Below are 21337 nucleotides of genomic sequence, written 5' to 3' on the forward strand. Positions count from 1 at the left end.
TAAATATGGCATTGGTTTTTAAATAATCGAGTCTTGACAAGACAATCCAGTGATCAACAGCATGAGCATCGATCTACACAACTGGAATACAATGACGTGTCAACCAAGTCAGTGAGCCTGACCACCTGATCCCGTTAGTCGCCTCTTACAACAAGCATGGGTTGCTGAAGACTAATTCTAACCCAGATCTTCGATAGTAATCATTTTGAAGAGAGAAAAACAAAGCCTGAAGAAAGACTACTCAGTGGAATGGGGACCGCATATGCAATGCAACAGCACTGAGAAGATCAATGCAAGTATTATTCATCAATCATTACAGGAATGTCATATGGGAACTCTTGCTTGTCTGTTTTAAGGAGCTCTCCATAATATTCCAGCTGTATGGCAGCAGTCTGTTAAAGTATAAAATCTGGACCAGACAATCCAATGAGCATTGATCTATACTACTGGGATACAAGGTCATGCATCAATCATCTTCACGTGAGGGGGTTGGGGGTCCCTTTTGAGTGCCTACAGTAAACAAAGCACTGTACACACCTTGATTGTAACTCCTTTGATATCATTGGACAAAGATGTTGCCAAGGAGATTGCTTTCACCTGTGTAGCCTGGTCTAGCTCGTACATCATTCGGGCGCCTGGCAAAAATAACAAAGAAGTTTAACAAATTGTTACATAAAAGAATCAAGATACAATTATTCACAACAGTCATAAGAAATTAAAAGATTTTAATTTCCACCTCAGGAGAGGGTTTTGTACACCCCAAAATCTACCTTCATATTTGGAGTTATCTCCCTTATATGAACAGTCATGCACATCTAAATGCAGTAATCCAAACAGACTACGGATCTCAACATGATAGAAATTATTAGCAATAGATTTGATCCAAGTGGTGAGTTAATAATAATAATAGAAGTCTGTTCAATTGGCAAGAAAACATTTTACTTCAGGGTCAAACCAATGATTGATAGTATGAATAACCCTCAATGCCATATGATATGCAATCTACAGCGGAGTCTGACCGACACGTCCAATTAGTTGATTCTTTGAAATAGCATATGTTGCTGTGGACCTATCAAATATCTTGTGAAGTGTTTCAATAACCTGCAAGTAGATGTTCTAAGGATTTGGAGTTTCTAGCAATGAACTCGTCGTTGAGCGTGTTTGCGGACTTCCCCTCGTACACTCGCTCCACTTCCTGGTTTATCACAGACTTCAAGGGTTCACTCAGCTCACTCTTCTTCACTGAAATCCACAAAATAACAATCACCAAGATTCTCTAAACTCAAATCATACGATTCCAAAAAAATAATCAAAAACAAAATTCATTAAACAAGAAGTCATGAAAATACATACCACATTTGGTTTCCCTATCTGAAAACACATACATTTGGTTTCCCTATCTATACTGAGAAAATGGGTTCCCATTGGGGATAAGGTGCACTAAGTCAAGAAATGAGTGACAAGGTCCATAACTCTAAAGAATCGTAACACGGTTTTCATTTTTGAACTCCATCAAGGCATTCACGTCCTGAAAACACATATCAAATTTGGTTTCCCTATCTATAACAGTTTTTATAGAAAATGTGTCCCCATCATCTCGGACAGACAGAACTCAAACCTATATCCCCTTCCACTGCATGGCGGGGATAATAATTCGAATACAAAAGTTTACTCATCAAAACAACTTCTGCTTCTGCAAGAGTCAAAGCAATTTAAGAAGAAACCAGACAACTAGAAAAACATACTGAGAAATACTTCAGTTGGCTTTCCCAACATATCATAAATATTTCTCCAAAATGAAAATCCCCAGATTCCTGGAAATAGGATTTTGTCCAAGGTTCTCCCAGTCATATTAGTTTAGTGTTATGCCCCTTTAAGCAATTCAAGCAATATCACAGTGGGGGACACCATAAATGGGATTCACACATTGTACCTATGTGGAGAATCGAACCCGGGTCTTTGGCACGATGAGCAAATGCTTTAACCACTAGGCTAACCCACACACCCCCAACTGCAAAAATCAATACTGGATTTTGAAAAAGTGTTTACTGCAGATCCCAAAACTGTTTAAGACTTTTCAAAATCTGTACCAATACAATGTAATGTTTCTTTGTGTTATCTGTAACATGACATTAGCCATGTAACATAACTACATAAGAGAATACATTTCGTTTGGTCCTTGTATTCATCAGATTTGTTTGTGCTGATGGGTATAGTAAAATGAAAGTTATTAATGGAAGTTAGTCTCTGCACAAGACTAAACAACTATCTACTCACCGAGCTGAAGATACCTAATTTTACATATGTGGAACTGGGGATCGTATGGGTCGGTCTGGAAACCTCGCTTTATGGACTGCAACATCAGTAATAATTTTCCTGCACGAAGTAAAAGAATGGAAAACTGACACACTGAATACAAATATTCTAGAGCTCGATATCACTATAATACAGTTCATTTGTAATCACGCTACAAGCTGATTTCTTTCGGGAAATATATGAATAATTGAAGTTCGACATTTTCGGTCACCTCAAGATATACTATTCACACTTTGCTAAGGATCAAATCATGGATTCAACAGAAAACTATGATGTGGGGTCAAATTTGGTTTAAATATCTAAGCTTATTGTTAGCATGGATCCTAGGTTTCAGTATGTCATTGCATCTTGTGGATCCCATACCTGCTATTGACAGGTGTTGTTTATTTGTCAATGACTCGTTTCATGATTTGCCAAATGGTTGATTGGTGCCATGAAAATCATTTCAAGTGCATAAGGTTAGATTAAAGTGGCTGTTTGCCTCAAGAGGGGTTATCATATTATTATTTATCCAGTTTTAAATGGATACAATTTCAAATTATAAATCTACGTTTAAGTAAAGTTGCGATTTTTGTGATCCTTATCAAAGTGGGAGTAGTATATTTGGATTTAATATGGGAGTAAAGTGACAAAGTAAAAGATGTTGGCTACATGATTAAGTGAGTGAGTGTGTGAGTTTTACATCACTTAAATCAATATTCCAGCAGTATCAAAGTGGGGGACACCAGAAGTGGGCTTCAAACATTGTGCCCATGTAGGGAATGGAAGTGGAGTCATCGATATGACGAGCGACGCCTTAACCACTACTGTCAACGTAGTATATTTCGGCGCGAGTTTTATTTTTCGGCAAAACATTTTAGAAGCAAAATTTATGCACACTTAATAAACCTGTCATTCATTCAGTCTAGCCACGCTTCGCCCTGAGTTGTTACCATAACACATGAAGTTTGAAGACAGAAATCTACGGGAATCTTAAAATGACGACTGATAGTAGCATAAAGAATCAAACTTAACTGTCGCTGTAATGGATTTCCCAAAACATAATTAAATAATGAGCCAAATCCCATCGACGTATTAGCGAAAACAGCAATGTGTGTTGTGGCCGCCATGGAAATTGGTCACATGACAGATGGTTTGATACAAAGCGGATTACCCGCGAAACGACTTCGGAAAGAAATAATACAGCAGTATTTTATTTATTCATTTAGATACAAATGTATCATCATGAAGCGAATAGTCACTAACACTCAATCATCTCATTCACAACAACCCGGCTTGTTTGAAATCACAAAGAGCTTCATATACAGTATAAGTTAATTAGTCAGATCGTCAGAATTCGGAACATAATACTGATGTGTTTTTCATCTCTTCCGGGAGTAAACGGGTTACTGTGTACTAGTATATCGCACAGATAGGGATTTCCTGTGAGTAAGCAAATAAACGCCGCCTGACAGGTTCAGCCACTCTGTTTGTTTTCACTGCTATTAGTGGCGGCCAAAGAGACACCTGGCAGTTCCGGCAATTACTGATTGCGTGAATAATTGACCGCGCGATGTAGTCTAAACTGTCAATTCCGCGAAAATTGCACCACGCGAAAATAAGTACGTTTACAGTATGTGAGGTGAGGTGAAATTGGGTTTTACGTCGTGCTTGAGAATATTTCGCTCATATGACGACGTGCATGCGTGTGTATGTGTGGCTGCTTGTACTAGCCCAGACTTAAGCTGGTTTTATAGTGCTAGCCCACTGAGATACCATGCCGCAGTGAAGCATGAATACCCCACTCAGACACATTATACTGACTCCGAGCCGACCAGTCCTTGTTGTACCCATTAATGCCGAGCGCCAGGCAGGGACCAACAAGTACCATATTTTAACGTCTTTTGGTATGACAAGGTCGGGGATCGAACCCGCAACCTTCTGCTCTCCGGGCGGACACTCTAACCACTACACCACGGAGGCGGTCCTTAACCACTAGGCTAAACCACCGCCCCACTACATGATTAAAACCATGAGGATGGATATGTACAGATTTTTGTCAGGAATGTTTCCTTTTTCAGGAATATTTTCTGTTTAGATTTCAGGCCAAATATCTACCTACTGATCGATGGTACTTTGGACCTACTCTGTCACAGTTTTACAACATGGGTATATTGTAATTTCTTACCTTTCCTAGAGTAAATTTCATAAGCTAAAACATGTGTTTCTACCCTCCGAGGTGACAGAAGCTGCAGGGGCCTCATGAAGCGCATGGCCTGTTCCAGAGGGTCTTCAGCCTACAAAGTGGTAAATAGTGCATGAACATTACTTGCAGGACAGGCACAGTAGCAATACATAGGTGAGTGAGTGAGTGAGTTTAGTTTTACGCCACACTCAGCAATATTCCAGCTATATGGCGGCAGTCTGTAAATAATTGGATCTGGACCAGACAATCCAGAGATCAACAGCATGAGCATCGATATGTGCAATTGGGAGCCGATGACATGTGTTAACCAATTCAGTGAGCCTGACTTCCTGATCCCGTTAGTCGCCTCTTACGACAAGCATGGGTTACTGAAGTTCAATATTCTCACCCAGACCTTCACCGGTAAGCAATACATAGAACTTGTCGGCTTCAGCATTAATTTGCATAACCAAAGTAGCTGCAATTATGTTCGTTTGTTGATTAATGACACAGTCAGCAATATTCAACCTATATAATGGTAGTCTGTAAATAATCAAGGCAAGACCAGACAACCTAGTGACTAACACTATCAATCAATCAGATTCAGATCTTCATACTTGGTGATTATTAAGCAATCATGGTTCAACAAAGGTGCATAGTTAACTGTCCAAATATTTTTTTCAGGGTAAACTGAAGGATGTTATGTTTGGCGAGACAGACAGTGGATATGAAGAAAAAACACTGAAAATGGATTTGTTTGTTTTTAATACTTCAGTCTGGCATATTCCAGTCATATGCAAGCAATCAAGTCTCGACCAAACAAACTAATTATTGGTATTAGAATATCCCATGCTGTTGGGGTGTGCTGCACATTCACCAAGCCTGACCTACCAAACGATGTAGTTGCCTTGTATGACAAATTCATACAACCCTGTAGAGGTTACTGATTCTTTGAAGAAAGTCCTCCTTGAGGTACATATACGGATTAAAATGTCCTGTAACAGTATCTTTATAAATTTTTATTACAAAACCAAAAACTTGTTTTTGTCTTGTGAGATCACCCCTACAGGGCCTCTCTTGGCCCCCTAGAGCCAAGAGCAGGTAACTCTCGCCATCTACCTCATACCTCACTTTTCATGCTGTCGTTCACACTTGTCAAATTGACAAGTAGATTTATCTTGGGGAAAATACTAACCTAGCATTTGCACATAGACACACATGAATTGCATCTATGTTTAGTTGTTTGTTGTCACTCAGCAATATTCAAGCTATATGGTGGCGGTCTATAAATAATCAAGCCTGGACCAGACATTCCAGTGATCAACAGCATGGGCATCAATCTACGCAACTGGGATTGCATTGATGAGGAATATTGACACAACATAGTTTAATAGTATGCTTTAGAGTGACAATTGCTTGTCATTCTAAAACATTATGTTTAATACCTTAGCCAGTTTGTCTGGCACAAGCTCCTCTTCCTTGGGACCATCCAGATCTCCATCCTGGCTTTTCTTGTTCTGTAACTCCCTCTTCTCCATTTCTGCTCTTTGCCGTTCCCGAGCCATCTCTGCTATCTTGGCTGCCTTCCGCTGTTTCCGTTTCATCTTTTTCAGTTCACTAGGACTAAGATTTTCTGTGAAATCCAAGAGGGAACATAACTAATGGTGTATTGTCAGCGCACACGACATGATACTAAGACAGTGAGTGAGTTCAGTTTTACGACGCTCTTAGCAATATTCCAGCAATATCACGGCAGGGCACACTAGAAATGGGCTTCACACATTGTACCTATGTGGGAAATTGAACTTGATATGACGAATAAAGAATAAAAAGAAAGCAGTAAATATAAAACATATTTCAAGAGACACATGCATAAAAGGCAAAAAAATTCAGTTCAATTCCTGCGGCAATTTGTCACCATTTATCGGTTGAAGCTACTTGTCCAGTTGATTATAGACCATATGTATCTCCAGCTGTGAGATCTCTGAACCAAATCTGAGTGGATATGGGTTTTTTCAACACCGCACTCAGCAATATTCCAAATGTATGGGAGCAGTCAGTAAGTAATTGTGTCTTGACCAGACAATGCAGTGATGAACAGTAGGAGCATTATCTATGTAATGTGTAGACACATACTTACATTACGCAACTGAATTCCTTGATTTAATGAGGCTCTTACCTGTATCTAGGTTATTTTCTTGTTCATGTTCCGTAAACGGGTGGTCATGTAAATGTAAATAGATCTGCAAAGAAAGCAACGATCTTGAAATCCTGGTGTGACATCATCAATCCCTTTAACAGTAAGTGAGTTGGGTTTTACGCTGCTTTTAGCAATATTCCAGCAATATCACACGGCGGGGGACACCATAAATGGGCTTCACACATTGTGCCCATGTGGGGATTCGAACCCGGGTCGTCAGTGTGACGAGCTCACGCTTTAACCATTAGGCTACCCCACCGCCCCTCAATCCCTTTTATAATGTTGAATATCTTACTGCATCAGTTAATGTAAGCTTCATGTTGTTTTCAGAAGGATCTATTGTAAACATCATGTGCAGCAATATCGGTATAAGTAAGTCTAATCATTGTACACCAATCCTAATTTTTCCATAACACAAGTACTTTTACAATTCTTTAACATCAGGTTCTGAAAGCCTTTGAAGTTTCAGTACACCATACTTCATGCAAAAGTGGGTATTTAACAATTTACCCAGGAATATTCCAGATACAAGATGGTGGTTTGGAAATAATCGAGTCTGGAACAGCCAACCCAGTGTTTGACAACATGAGCATTGATCTACGCAGATGGTATACAATGACATTTGTCAACAAAGTCAGCGAGCCTGACCGCCCAATCAAGTTAGACGCCTCTTATGACAAGCATGAGTTGCTAAAGACCAATTCTGACCTGGATTCACATCTGGAATCCTCATGGGGGGGAAATAGTAAATAGACTGACTGAGTTTAGTTTTACGCCGCTTTTAGCAATATTCCAGCAATATCACGTCCGGGGACACCAGAAATGGGCTTCACACATTGTGCCCATGTGGGGAATCGAACCCGGGTCTTCGGCGTGACGAGCCAACGCTTTAACCACTAGGCTACCCCGCCGCCCCGAAATAGTAAATAGAAGAAAAACAGGAAATTGGAAGAACAAGCAAGAACAGTACCTCTATTGCTATCCTAGCAGCCCTGTAGTAGAAGGGGTGACTCCTCAATTTGTCTTCTAACCTCAACAGGCCAACATACGCCCGTAACGTCATCTTCCTCATGCAGTAGGTGTGGAAGTCAAACTGGTCCTCAATGATTTCTGTAAAATGCTGAAAAGACCAACGATATTTATCACAGGTGGAGTTGACCTCATACATTCTCAAGGTACACTATAAACACTATGTCCATGTTCTCATCTAAAGACAAGCTACATTTGTAGACTTGGTCCATATATGTCTATGTAAAACATGATACTGCATCAGTCAAAGTTGGCTTCATATATTTCAGAAGGATCTATTGTAAACATCATGTGCAGCAACATCAATGTTCAAAATCAGTCATTAGGCTTTGTGAATAGCACGTATGTACGCAAATAAGTGAAAATTAATTGAGTAATGGTGATACTGTGTATACATATTCAGCTTATCTGGACTGATGTGATCCACTTATCACTTAGCTCAAAAAAGAAAAGAAAAAAGAGATGAGTGAGTTTTGTTTTAGCAATATTCCCGCAATATCACAGCAGGGGACACCAAGAAATGGGCTCCACGAATTGTACCCATGTGGTGAATTGAACCTGGGTCTTCAGGGTGACGAGCGAATGCTTTAACCGCTAGGCTACCCCACCGCCCCAGCCAAAAAAGAAAAAAGAAGAAGAAAACAAAAACAAAAAGAAATCAAAATCACGAAAAATCATTCGCTGGAGTGACTTAACGTCCTCAGGAGTGCCCATAGGAACATGTACTGCTTACCCTATCTATCTCGTGGCACTTCTTGAGGGCATCGCCCCACTTGCCCAGACGCTGGTGTGCGGCAGAACTCTCCGTCTGGAACCACATACACTGCATCTCGTTCAGGTTCTCTGTTGCAGAAACACCCTCCTGAAGAAAGAACAGGTTTTCATTTAGGTTTCATTTTCACTGCAACATTTACTTCTAAACATAAAATATGACGGCAATTATCTTAAATTGCAACAAACTAGTAAAAATGTTCAGACCCATTTTCAAATTACTACTGTTTGTCAGTCAGTCCATATTAAGATGCAAGCATGGGGTCGTCCTTAAATGTGTTTTTGTGGTTAGCTAGATGAGGCATTGGAATGATGGACTGAGCTGGAAGTGATAATACTGATATTATCCATGGCAACACATCCAAACTTTTGGTTGATAACAAGACTATGCCATCATTACAAAAATGACAGTTGTTCTTATCTTCGGCGTCTTTTTAACAATTTCTGCAAACTAAACAGAAACAGAATCTACAACCTTACACCATTACACCATAGTTCAAATGTTTATTATTACAGGTAATTCATGTACTTGGGCCCTCGGCCTAGATTTTCGAACTCTCTTAGCGCTAAGATAGTCGTAAGTGCCAAACATTAACATTAACTTTCGACTATCTTAGCGCTAAGAGCTTAGAAAATCTAGGCCCTGATCCACGAAGGCAATCTTACTATATGACTGGCATAAATGTATGCTTGAGTATGAAGAGTTCGGACAGTATTCCAGAGAAAGATGACCACATTATAACACCATACTGATAGTAAATACTACAAATCCGGACATATAACTGCAAAGCTACTATTTCGCAGGCCAGATCTGTGAAAACCTCGACTGGGAACCACATGCTTCTATTAAACTATTGCTGTGCTGTACCTACCCTGGTGAACTTGGCACACATATCGGACGCCTCCTGAATGAGGTTACCACGCAGCATGTACTTGGCACACTTGGAGTTTATATAGCGGTCGGCTGTGTCAAGACTTTGGGCTTCGTCCATCAGCCGCACAGCCTCCTCAATGTCACCTGCATGCTACAAGTAGAGGCAGACGACATTACAAAACATTCATATCAGTAACTTCTTTGAGAGGCATTTAGAAGTTGGGCAGTAACGAAAGATAACAATATATGGAATAACTTCTTTATTGCACTCCCACAGCAAGAAAGAAGTCTCCATCCATATATTGTTATCTTTCCATTCATATCTGTGTTCACACTTGATCATCGTCGTCACCTAATGCCAACAGATTAAGATTTTAGGGGTACTTTGATTGAAATACAGCAGCAATTCCTAAGGATCCTGCTTAATCTCGAGTTTACCTTGTTTTCATTGTCATAATGTTCTGAAGCTGATTCTTTGCCTGTTCACTAACTCGTTACAGATTTATGGCACAAAGTTCAACTGGTGACTTTCATAACATACGCTTTGAAAAATATTGGGACATTGCTCCAAATTTTACAACTGAAGAAATGATTTTTTTAATACTTCTAATAGATGGTGAAGATTTAAAGGCAACACTTCCTATGGACTATGGAAAGTCCAAACCACTCACAGAACAAGCCACAACACATGTAACTCATATAACTCATTCATAACAGCTTGCATCAACCGTGACGGTACCCGAAGCGTGACATTTTGATAGTCACTTAAACCATCTTGAACAGGTCTGTAATGAAATTTCCTTAGGTCCCATGTAGAGGTAGTGACAAAAGATGTGTTTAGTATGACAGAGTTTTCCTCCAGATTCTCTTACCTTGTGTAGTTTGGCCTTGAGGACGTAAAGCTCTATCAACAATGGAGTGTGTTCCAGGCCCAGATCACAGTAGTGAATGGCCTTCCGGATGTCACCGAGGTAGTCAAAATGCTGAGCCAGGTAATAGTATGTCCACAGCAAGGCGGTAGCTGGCTCCTTCTCTTCATTCTCACCTGAAGCGAAACAACGGCCAATGTTATCTGGCACACATACATACTGATCCATATATCCGTCAACATGCTTGTGTAAAATACCTGAAATATTGAATTACCTGCCTTCATAACATAAAATTCACAATTGTCCCTGCTTACCATGACTAAATACTATTATAGTTTCAATGTGATATAATGGGGGGTGCAGAGGGTTGGTGTGTTTTTTAACGCTGCACTCAGCAATAAAAGGGAGAAAAGGGAGGGGAGGAGGAGGAGGGAGGGGGAGGGAGGAGGAGGGGAGGAGAGAGAGAGAGAGTGGGCGAGGATACAGTATCACATGCTCAATACCTCAATATCAGTGTTAACAGAAACTTACACAGCAATGCCTCTACCACTAGAGCATAATTTTAAGACTTCAGTGTACCTACCCACATTGGCATCAAAGTATCCTGTAGTACTCAAATTATTCACATAGTCTAGGATCAGATCTTCTATAATTTTCACCTGAAACAGAAATAGATGGATACAGAAATGATCAATTCAGCAGAGAGTTGTTCTCACACAAACAAAAATGCCAGAACCACATTACATTTCAGCAAGATCACCTGCTTATTTTGACACGGTAAACATTCCAAGACAAGAGTAAACAAGTGTTTGCCACTAATATGGCAATGTCCCCTGCCGCTAAAGAAGAACGAAATATTGACAACATATTTACTACTTTTAATATTTTTGTCAGCCCCTCAAAACGCCATCTACAAGAAAAGTTGCCATCAATATAGCATTCATTACTATCACAACTTCAGAGAATAGTTACATCAGTGATGGCGTTTAATATGACAAAGGAGTTTCCTATCAAGACTACTTCACATCTGACTGATGCGTGTTTGAGGCTGCCCTCAGCAACGGTGAGTGAGCGAGTTTAGTTTTACAGCACACTCAGCAATATTCCAGCTATATGGTGGCAGTCTGTAAATAATCAAGTCTGGAACAGACAATCCAGTGATCAACAGCATGAGCACCCTCATCAATAATCAACAGCTTGAATAAACTCCATGGAAAATAACTTCTTTTTTATTTCATGAGACGTTTTGATACAGATTCTTGAACTGTTGTTAAGAACTACATGAATCTGTATCGAACGCTGCACTCATTTTAAATAAAAGAAATTGTTATCCATAAAGTTTGTTCAACATTGTATGTCCCAACTTTTAAAATGCCACTCAAACAAGAAAATAATCAAGCTATGTGGAGTACACAGACTGTACATGTTAGTCTTCATAATAATGGTCCATAGCTGATATCATAAGTAGCTTGACTTCTAGACAGGTGAGGTGAGGTGAAATTTGGTTTAACGCCATGCTTGAGAATATTTCACTCATATGACGACACGCGTGCATGCGCGGTGTATGTGCGGCTGTTTGTACTAGCCCAGACTTAAGCTGGTTTTATAGTGCTAGCCCACTGAGATCATATATGTCGCAGAGTGAAGCAGGAATACCCCATTCAGACACATTATACTGACTCCAAGTCGAATCCAGTCCTTGTTGTACCCATTAATGCCGAAGCCAGGCAGGGACCAACAAGTACCATATTTTAACGCTCTTTTGGTATGACGCTTGTCGGGATCGAACTCCGCGACCTTCCGCTATCCGGGCGGATTTAACCACTACACCATGGAGGCAGTTAACTTCTAGACAGACCTATAAAATGTTGACATACTTTAACATGTAAAATGTTATATTTGGGAATACCAGGGATTTACAGGATCTAAATTCCAAGGCCCCTATACACATAAAATTGACAATGGATGCAACGTAAATTTATTATCCACAGGGACGCAGAAAAGTCCAAATAATTTTTGTTAAAATTCCAATCAAGTAACAATAAGTAACCACTGAGTTTCCAACTAGCTGCGTTATGGTATCAATTGCAATTTAATTACTGTAACAATGTGATAATCATGATACACAATACAATAAAAATATAAATAATAATATTTAAGTGTCTTTGACCCCATTTTGTAATTCAGGACCCTGAAAATTAAGAATATGAGTCCCAAGGGCCCTCAAACCTCAAATACTGGGGTAAATCCCTGGATTACACTTTCTCAGTAAACTACAGATTCTAATACTTTTGTTGGGGTTGACTCCCATCCAGTATTTGAACCCACACCCTCAAGAGTCAGGCATCTTATCAGCCCGCACACAAAGTCAGCCATCTAACCCGAGTAGGTTGGAAGATGTAAAAGGTACTTCACATCATATATACAGAACTGTAATTAATAGCAACAAGGAAGTGAAGCTGCTGTTCTAGTCCAGCCTACTGGTTTTGTTGCTAGCCACCTGAGATATCATGCCAAGGTTTAATGACGGATACCCCACTCACATACAGTATTCTGAGCTGGCTAACTACCATCAGCAGTAAGTGAGTGAGTTTAGGCTTACACTGCTTTTAGCAATATTCCACCAATATACTGAGTGAGTATGGTTGGGAACACCAGAAATTGGCTTCACACATTGTACCCATGTGGGGAATTGAACCTGGGCCTTCAGTGTGACGAGCTTAACGCTTTAACCACTAGGTTACCCCACCACCCCTCCAGCAACATAACGTATGGGGACACCAGAAATGGGCTTCACAAGTTGAGTGAGTTTAAGCCAGACTCAGCAATATTCCAGCTATATGCAGAAAAGCAATGATCAGCTATGAGCAATTGGGATACAATGACATGTGTCAACCAAGTCAGGGAGTCTGACCACCCGATCCTGTTAGTTGCCTCTTAAGACAAGCATGGGTTACTGAAGATCAATTCTAACCCGGACTTCATGGGTGCCCATGTGGAGAATCAAACCTGGGTTCTTAGTGTGACAAGTGAATGCTTTAACCACCAGGCTACTCCACCATCCAACCATCAGGCGACACCAAGTGAGTGAAAGCTGCTATATCACTGCAGAATTGAACGATGAAGTGTGGGCCTGACAATGAAGCTGACTGCATGATTATTCAGGTGTGATGACAATAAGCCAGGTCACACAGACACCAAGCAATCATCATGTTCCTGTCAACGATTGTATAGATGGTACGTAAATCTGCAGTAGAATTCCCTAGGGATACATGTAAAAGTAGCACTCACCTGTTAAGAATGTTAATGGTATTCTCCTTGGTGTGGACGCCCTTGGATACTTCTCATGCACATCCCTGTACAGCTGTAGGCGTTCAGCTTCCGTTGCTGGAACATGTCATAAATAATTAATTAACAAGCATGAATGTACAGAGATAATGGGTGGGTGAGTTTCGGTTTTGCTTTCCAGCCATCACACTCAGCAGTAAATTTCAGTTATATGGCATGGCAGTCTGTAAATAATCGAGTCTAGACCAGACAATCCAGTGATCAACAGCATGAGCATTGATCTGCGAAATTGGGAACCGATGAAATGTGTCAACCAAGCCAGAGAGCCTGACCACCCAATCCCGTTAGTCGCCTCTTATGACAAGCATGGGTTACTGAAGGTACATTCTAACCCGGACCTTCATGGATGTACAGAGATAAAACTACACACACTCTTAGTGGCTTTTAAAAAAATTTTGGACAAACATTTGTGAAAAGGACATCACACCCATCATACAGAGATGATTTTTTACTTTTTCTATTAGTAATTAATTAACTTGCATTGTGTTTTTCAGCTTTTATTACATATTCCTCTTAGTATCATTTATAATTAGTTTTGATAATATTCTAAGAGTGGCTAAAGTATCCAATTCTGGACCTTTCCCATTCACCCATGCATTAATTTAAACCATAACCAAAACTTATGGCATAAATTGAATGGGTTAATCATGGCTATAGGTTTTTCAGCACTGATGTCGGTAACCTCTCAGGGCGACATATGGACAATTAGCCAGCATTACAGTAACAGATCTTACACTTTATTTCAGAATCACCGCGTTGACATTAAACCTTGTCTAAGATTTTACTGCATCAGTTAAAGTAGGCTTCATGTTATTCAGAAGGATCTATTGTAAACATCATGTGCTGCAATATTGGAACAAGTTAAGATACAATTATTGTACTCATAAATGTTGTTCTTGCATTAATACAAAATACTGAAAGCCTTTGTTAGTTTAATCCATTGCATGGAGATAGGAAATCACCACCACACACCTGGATTGACAGATTCTTCTAAGCCTCCGTAATATGCCCAATTTTCTGGATTTCTGTTGATCAAATCTCGATAGATGTCCACAGCTTCTGAAGCACGGCCCAACTTGGTAAGGATCTCCGCTTTTATCTCTTGGAGGGAGAGGCGATCGACGATCTGGTGGTCAAACGTCTTTAGGTGGTCTAGTGCCCTCTGATACATCCCTGCCTCTCTCATCACCAGGTTTTGGTACATCAGCAGTTCTGAATGTTCGTAGTCAAGTGGCTTGGGCTTGAAGGACAAAAGACAATTCAGTTATCACAATGAACTGAATGAAAAGAGTGAATAATGGGATTGTTAGTTCTATGCATGTGGAAAATGTTAACCTCTGCTCTGAACATTACTCAAGTTATATCACGACTGAAATGTGAGAACAGTCAGAAGTGCATGTATAGTGCCCTCAACCCAAGTCATCACCCCTCCAACCTCAGTACATTGAACCATTGCTTTCTAAGCTGATATGAAATATGGTTTAGAGTCTCATTCACGATTATGTAGCGTTTTGCAGTAAACTATGCTGGTTGCATAGTGCTAGCCTGCTCAGATACCATGCCATAGCGTAAGTGAATACCTCAAACTGCATAGTATCCAGACTTTTTGCCAAGTCCTTGTTTTATGCCCTTAATGCTGAGTACAAGTCAGGGAAACATTAAGTACCATCTTTAAAGGTCTTCTGGGATGATGAGACTGGGGTGAGGTGAGGTGAAATTGGGTTTAACGTCGTTCTTGAGAATATTTCGCTCATATGACAACGTGCATGCGTGTGTATGTGTATGTGTGGCTGCTTGTACTAGCCCAGACTGAAGCTGGTTTTATAGTGCTAGCTCACTGAGATACCACGCCGCAGTGAAGCATGAATACCCCACTCAGACACAGTATACTGACTCCGAGCCGACCAGTCCTTGTTGTACCCATTAATGCCGAGCGCCAGGCAGGGACCAACAAGTACCATATTTTAACGTCTTTTGGTATGACGCGGTCGGGGATCGAACCCACGACCTTCCGCTCTCCGGGCGGACGCTCTAACCACTACACCACGGAGGCGGTCTGATGAGACTGGGAATGGAGCCACCGAACTTCTGTATCCACTAGATCATGAGGGCAATCATGTGACCTAATCCTCCTTATCACCATACTGACTGACTGACTGAGTTTAGTTTTACGCCGCTTTTAGCAATATTCCAGCAATATCACGGCGGGGGACACCAGAAATGGGCTTCAACACATTGTGCCCATGTGGGGAATCGAACCCGGGTCTTCGGCGTGACGAGCCAACGCTTTAACCACTAGGCTACCCCACCGCCCCTTATCACCATACAGTGTATGTATGTCTTCTTCACTGTCGACAGTGAGTGATTATGGTTTTATGCTGCTTTTAGCAACATTCCAGCAATATCATGGTAGGGGACACCGGGAATCGGCTCCACACATTGTACCCATGTGGGGAATCAAACGAGGGTTTTCGGCGGTCTAGTCATTAGGCTACCCCCACGCCTGACAGTATGAGCTGCATCAGTAAAAATTGACCTCACAGTAATCAGAAGGATCTATTGTAAACATCACGTGCAGCATTAGTTTGTCTTGGGTATAAGCCACACTAAACTCTCTGCATAAGCAATTACCATTTGCGTTTTCCTAAACTCGTCAAGAATCTTGAGAGCCATATCATAATCTTTGAGAAGATGATATGACATAGCGTAGCCAATCCATGATGCTCGTTGACCTGGCCGCAGCCAACAGCTGGTACCTTGTTTCCTGCAAGACAGGTAATGGTTCAGTGCATATAAGGAAGACAAACCTGCTAACTGGTAAATCATTTCAATTTTGACTGTGCAGTGCTGGATTACATACATTCGTGGTCAAAAGATTTGGGATAATTCTGCAGAAGCTCAAGTGATGTGAGGTGAAATTGTGTTTAACGTCGTGCTTGAGAATATTTCGCTCATATGACGACGTGCATGCGTGTATGTGCGGCTGCTTGTACTAGCCCAGACTTAAGCTGGTTTCATAGTTCTAGCCCACTGAGATACCATGCTGCAGTGAAGCATGAATACCCCACTCAGACACGTATACTGACTCCGAGGCAACCAGTCCTTGTTGTACCCATTAATGCCAAGCGCCAGGCAGCGACCAACAAGTACTATATTTTAACGTCTTTTGGTATGACGCGGTCGGGGATTGAACCCGCGACCTTCGGGTCTCCGGGCGGACGCTCTAACCATTACACCACAAGGCGGTCAGAAGCTAATATGAAAGAACTAGATGTCCTAAAGTTCTTTGATTATGTATGAAAACATGCATGAAAATATGGAAGGTTGGTGCTGAACCTATTTCCAGGTGTATATTTGCAGATATATGTAATAGTTCTAACAATTTGTAGCCGATGTCAAGTTTGGGCACTGTTTTGTCTGTTACTCACCCTGTACCCCTCAAGATCTCGCATCTGTATCTGTAACAACGACAAGTCTCGCAAGATCTGAAGATTGTCCTGAAACACAAATGTACCTAAATATTAATTATCTTGTAATAAACAGAATAAAATATAATAGTTTCAACTCTTGCACTGACAAATAGGACTGTCAAGTCTGTAAGACAATTAGGATTAACATGTCCAACACCTTTTCAGTTACCATGGTTACATGAAAGTCTGATGATGCTGACCCTAGGCCTTTACCACTTGATACATATGGTGAAGACAAATTGGACAATAACAGTCAATTTATGATTCACACTCAGTATTATTTAATTGATAAATGTTACAAAAACAAACCTTGTCCCACTTGAGAGCATTGCGGTAGCACTTGATCGCCTCGTCATACTTGCGGTCGGACCTTTGGAGAAGGCCATAGACATGCCAGCCTGGACAGTTGGTCAAGGATGACAACAAATAATCAAGTCAAGGTTAATCTGTGACTGAAGGCATGAGTCATTGCTCATGCTGTTTGGTTATTGCACAATCAGCCAAGTCAGAGAGCCTGACCATTGGAACATTCCTGTCATCCCACAGGGAGGCGAGTATGATGAGATGCCAACCCTAATTTAGGCCAATTAGTATTTTGGCCAAAAACTGATGCAAAAATTAGTAAAAAAAAATTCAAAATTAGTATTACCTTTCCAAAGAATTTTCATATTTAATACAGAATATTTAGATATTCTAAGAACTTGTTATTAACACTGCACTCACCTAAATCAGTAGTAAAAACAAATTGCTTGATGCTGAATAAAATGTGGTTGCAATATGTTATGTATAGTACATATGCTATTGATAATTTAATGTATCTTTTTTTAAATTCGTATATTTTTACTGTTGTCACGTATTTTGTGTTTTTTTCCGTAACGAATATGATAAAATCGTATGAGTTGGCATCTCTGGAGCATGGGGCATGTGAGGACCTGTTTCAACCAGGCATCACCAGAAAGAAAGAACAAAGAAAGAGGGGGAGAGAGAGAGAGAGAGAGAGAGAGAGCGAGAAGGAGGGAGGGCATGGCAGACATAGACATGTCTCCTGAGGAGGTTACCATAGTTTGCAACCTAATGCCGCCTTTTTGACATTATCACAAAACATGTCTGTTTAAGAATTATTATAATTTTTATGTTCACTTAAAGTACCCATGTTTCTTTGTGTCTTTTCACATGCAAACATCAATCTCTTTATTCACCACTGCATCACAGTTTTATGTGATTCACTTTCTTTTGGAACTGAGTATATATACATGATCCTGTGATTGTGATACCTGTCGCTACATTTCTGATACATGACGTATACAGATGGTTCAAGGATACAGACATGGCTCTTCAGGTCGTTCCGAAGCCCACGTCGAACATAGTCATAGGCCTCTTCCTTGCGACCTAGACAGTTCAGTGTCAAACCTTTCATTGCTAAAGTTTCTGCAACATACAATATAAGATTCATGATCAGTTTCACATATTGAACCTCACCTGCTTTGTTGTTGAACGTTGCTCACAGAAATAGTTCAGCACTTTGACCATGATGACAGTGGCAGGTATGTATGCAAATTTTAGACCAGTCAAACCTGTGATTGATATCTTGAGCAGCATCCCACACCATGAGGGTATGATGACATGATGGCACAAGGGCTTAACGATGCATCGAACCATCAATTGATTACAATTGTTCAGTCTACGACAGCAACTTATTGATGGTGGAAAAGAAAAAATATGGGTGCATTGATAGGATGTGTGACTATCGATAGTTTAGGAATTGACTTATGTTGATAAATGTGCAGTGCAAAATACAGGAAGTACCAGATTCGTTCACTTCGATTTAGAGTTATCCGCCCCTGTTATTCTAAAACAGTTTGTCAGTTATGACTTCAGATGAGACTATTCAAGGAGAAAAAGAACTATTGCAATAGTTGGTCATGATAGACTATCGCTATCGCAATAGTTGTTTCCCCCTAAATAGTCACCCCTAGACACGATCAACCAAGTCACCAAGCCTCGCTGACTTTGTTGACCCATGTCATCATATCCCAATTGTGCAGATCGATGCTCATGCTGTTGATCACTGGATTGTCTGGTCCATACTTGATTATTTACAGACTGCAGCCATACAGCTGGACTATTGCTTAGAGTGACGTAAAACTAAACTCACTCACTCTAGTCCAGTTATAGACATCCTATGCCTACTAAACCTCCAAGATGGTAAATCACAGATAGTTGATGATGGATCTGTTACTACAAGCCTGGGACACACTAAGGATCTGTTTTACCTGTCAATCACACTGTCAACAACATAACTTACCTCCATGTTCTGAGAACTTGGGATTTGTTAGAATCTGTTTTGCAAACTTCAACCCATTCTTGTACTGCTTCTGTTCATAGCATTTCTGCAAAGATAAAAGATCGTGAATTATTAAAAACATTGGATTTGTCAGGCACTCAGCATGCTCAGCAATATCACGGCAACTCATACAATGATTGGGTTTTCCCCAATCAAGTGATTCATGCAAGAAACAAAATTCCACTATGCCTCGGTGCAATAAGCAATTTGAACCAAGCCTCCGAGCCAAGCTACCTATAGCTAACCCAATTGCACCTTGGCATCGTGATTTTGGAATGTAAATGTAAATAAACCCAACAACATGCACACATGGACCAATGTAAGCCAACAGTTCTGACCTCTAGGCCAAATTTAGTCTGGCATATGGACTCTCTCGATGCCATACTCATAATATTCCAGCCCGGCATATTGGACGGATGGATGGATGGGTACCATGAAAAACCAGAGCTTTACTGCATAAGCATCAATCAAGTCAGGCAAGCCATAGTATTATAACACATTCTGTATTGTACCCACAGACTCCTCAACAGACATCTTGCAACTGTAAGCATATCAGGGTTCAAAAGTTACACAAAAAAACTACATTTTACAGGAATTTCTTCAGAAAATTTGCTTTCAGGAAAAGACGATAGTTTTGAATGTTTACATTCCCATATTCATCTATCCTTCTGTTAAATATTATTTCTTTCTTGTAGGGGAACAAAAAATTAACTAGTTATTTTGTTCCAAACAGGATCAAACATAACAAATTTGCAGACTAGATCTATCTTCACGAATAATAGTCTATGTCAAAAGATAACATATAAGTTAGGATCATTCATATTGAGATATCAGGGATCAAACCTGTTTAATTTGCATGGCACGGCAAGGTAAATATTGAAATGGCATGGGTGAAATATCTTAATGCGCCCTGGCGGCGCGGCTCAAATCATAAAAATAATACACAACATGATCCATTCAATGAAAAATGTGATATATATGAGCAGTTCATGGCCATTTTGAATGCCAGTGTGTGACAGGAAATCCTGTTTTGAATGATAACAGCTTCTGGGTTAGTTTAAGGGTCCACAACCAATAAAGCAGAACTATTCCTGCAGTCATGATAGTATTCAACAGTTCAGGAATGCTATCTCTCAAGTTTACAGGTTTACATGATGATTAAAGATTTATTCAACAAAAATTGGTTTGGTTTGGTTTGGTTTGGTTGTTATTAATGCCGCTCTCAGCAATATTCCAGCTATATGGCAGTGATCTGTAAATAATCAAGTCTGGACCAGACAATCCAGTGATCAACAGCATGAGCATCGATCTACACAAATGTGTCAACCAAGTCAGTGAGCCTCACCACCTGATCCCGTTAGTTGCCTCTTATGATAAACATGGGTTACTGAAGTCCAATTCCAAATCGGATCTTCACAGGTAAACAATAAATTTAAATAACTGAATCATCAAAATTATGGGCACACTAATTTTCCCAAGGGCACACTTAAATTATCTGTCTTGTGCTCTATGGCATCTTCATACAGAAATTGCACTTCTATCCCTGGACATAAACTGAAAATTACACAAACTAATTAATTTTAGTATGGCACTGATATATCCTATATATAACAAAATAGTTCAACTAGACATGTTCAGTGATTTACCTGGGGCTACATGTTTGTTTGGATAAAATGTCTTAGGGTCCTTAGTGTTAATATTGGGTGCACTTGGGGACTATTGTACCTATAGCAAATATAATGCAAAATCCATGTGATGCCTAACATCTGGTGTACTTGGCCATTCCATGTGTGTAGAAAATATGATTCATGTGCAAATATTTATTATCGGAACTGAAATATTATTTAAACATGCTTCATTTAACCAGTTTTGATTATTCCAAAATCCATACACTTTTTGCATCCACTGGGGCTATCTCCTGATATGACATACTAAGTTCACGACACCACATA

At 40.2% G+C, this 21337-nt stretch overlaps 1 protein-coding gene across 1 annotated transcript in view; it reads right to left on the reverse strand.

The window, feature by feature from the left end:
- The window catches only part of LOC124289731 (N-alpha-acetyltransferase 15, NatA auxiliary subunit-like), a 29409-nt gene that overhangs the window by 6883 nt on the left and 1189 nt on the right, over positions 1-21337 (reverse strand). Inside the window, 20 exon segments of the mRNA XM_046726405.1 lie at positions 538-635; positions 1102-1242; positions 2278-2376; positions 4484-4592; positions 5926-6113; positions 6660-6723; positions 7651-7800; positions 8443-8571; positions 9353-9505; positions 10227-10399; positions 10807-10920; positions 11119-11133; positions 13515-13610; positions 14544-14811; positions 16203-16314; positions 16316-16335; positions 17000-17068; positions 17351-17439; positions 18365-18469; positions 19347-19431. Coding sequence (XP_046582361.1) covers positions 538-635; positions 1102-1242; positions 2278-2376; positions 4484-4592; positions 5926-6113; positions 6660-6723; positions 7651-7800; positions 8443-8571; positions 9353-9505; positions 10227-10399; positions 10807-10920; positions 11119-11133; positions 13515-13610; positions 14544-14811; positions 16203-16314; positions 16316-16335; positions 17000-17068; positions 17351-17439; positions 18365-18469; positions 19347-19431 — 2277 coding nt within the window.

This window comes from Haliotis rubra, unplaced genomic scaffold, assembly GCF_003918875.1.
Source record: "Haliotis rubra isolate DU_JTF1 unplaced genomic scaffold, ASM391887v1 Scf1, whole genome shotgun sequence".
Taxonomy (NCBI): Eukaryota; Metazoa; Mollusca; class Gastropoda; order Lepetellida; family Haliotidae; genus Haliotis; species Haliotis rubra.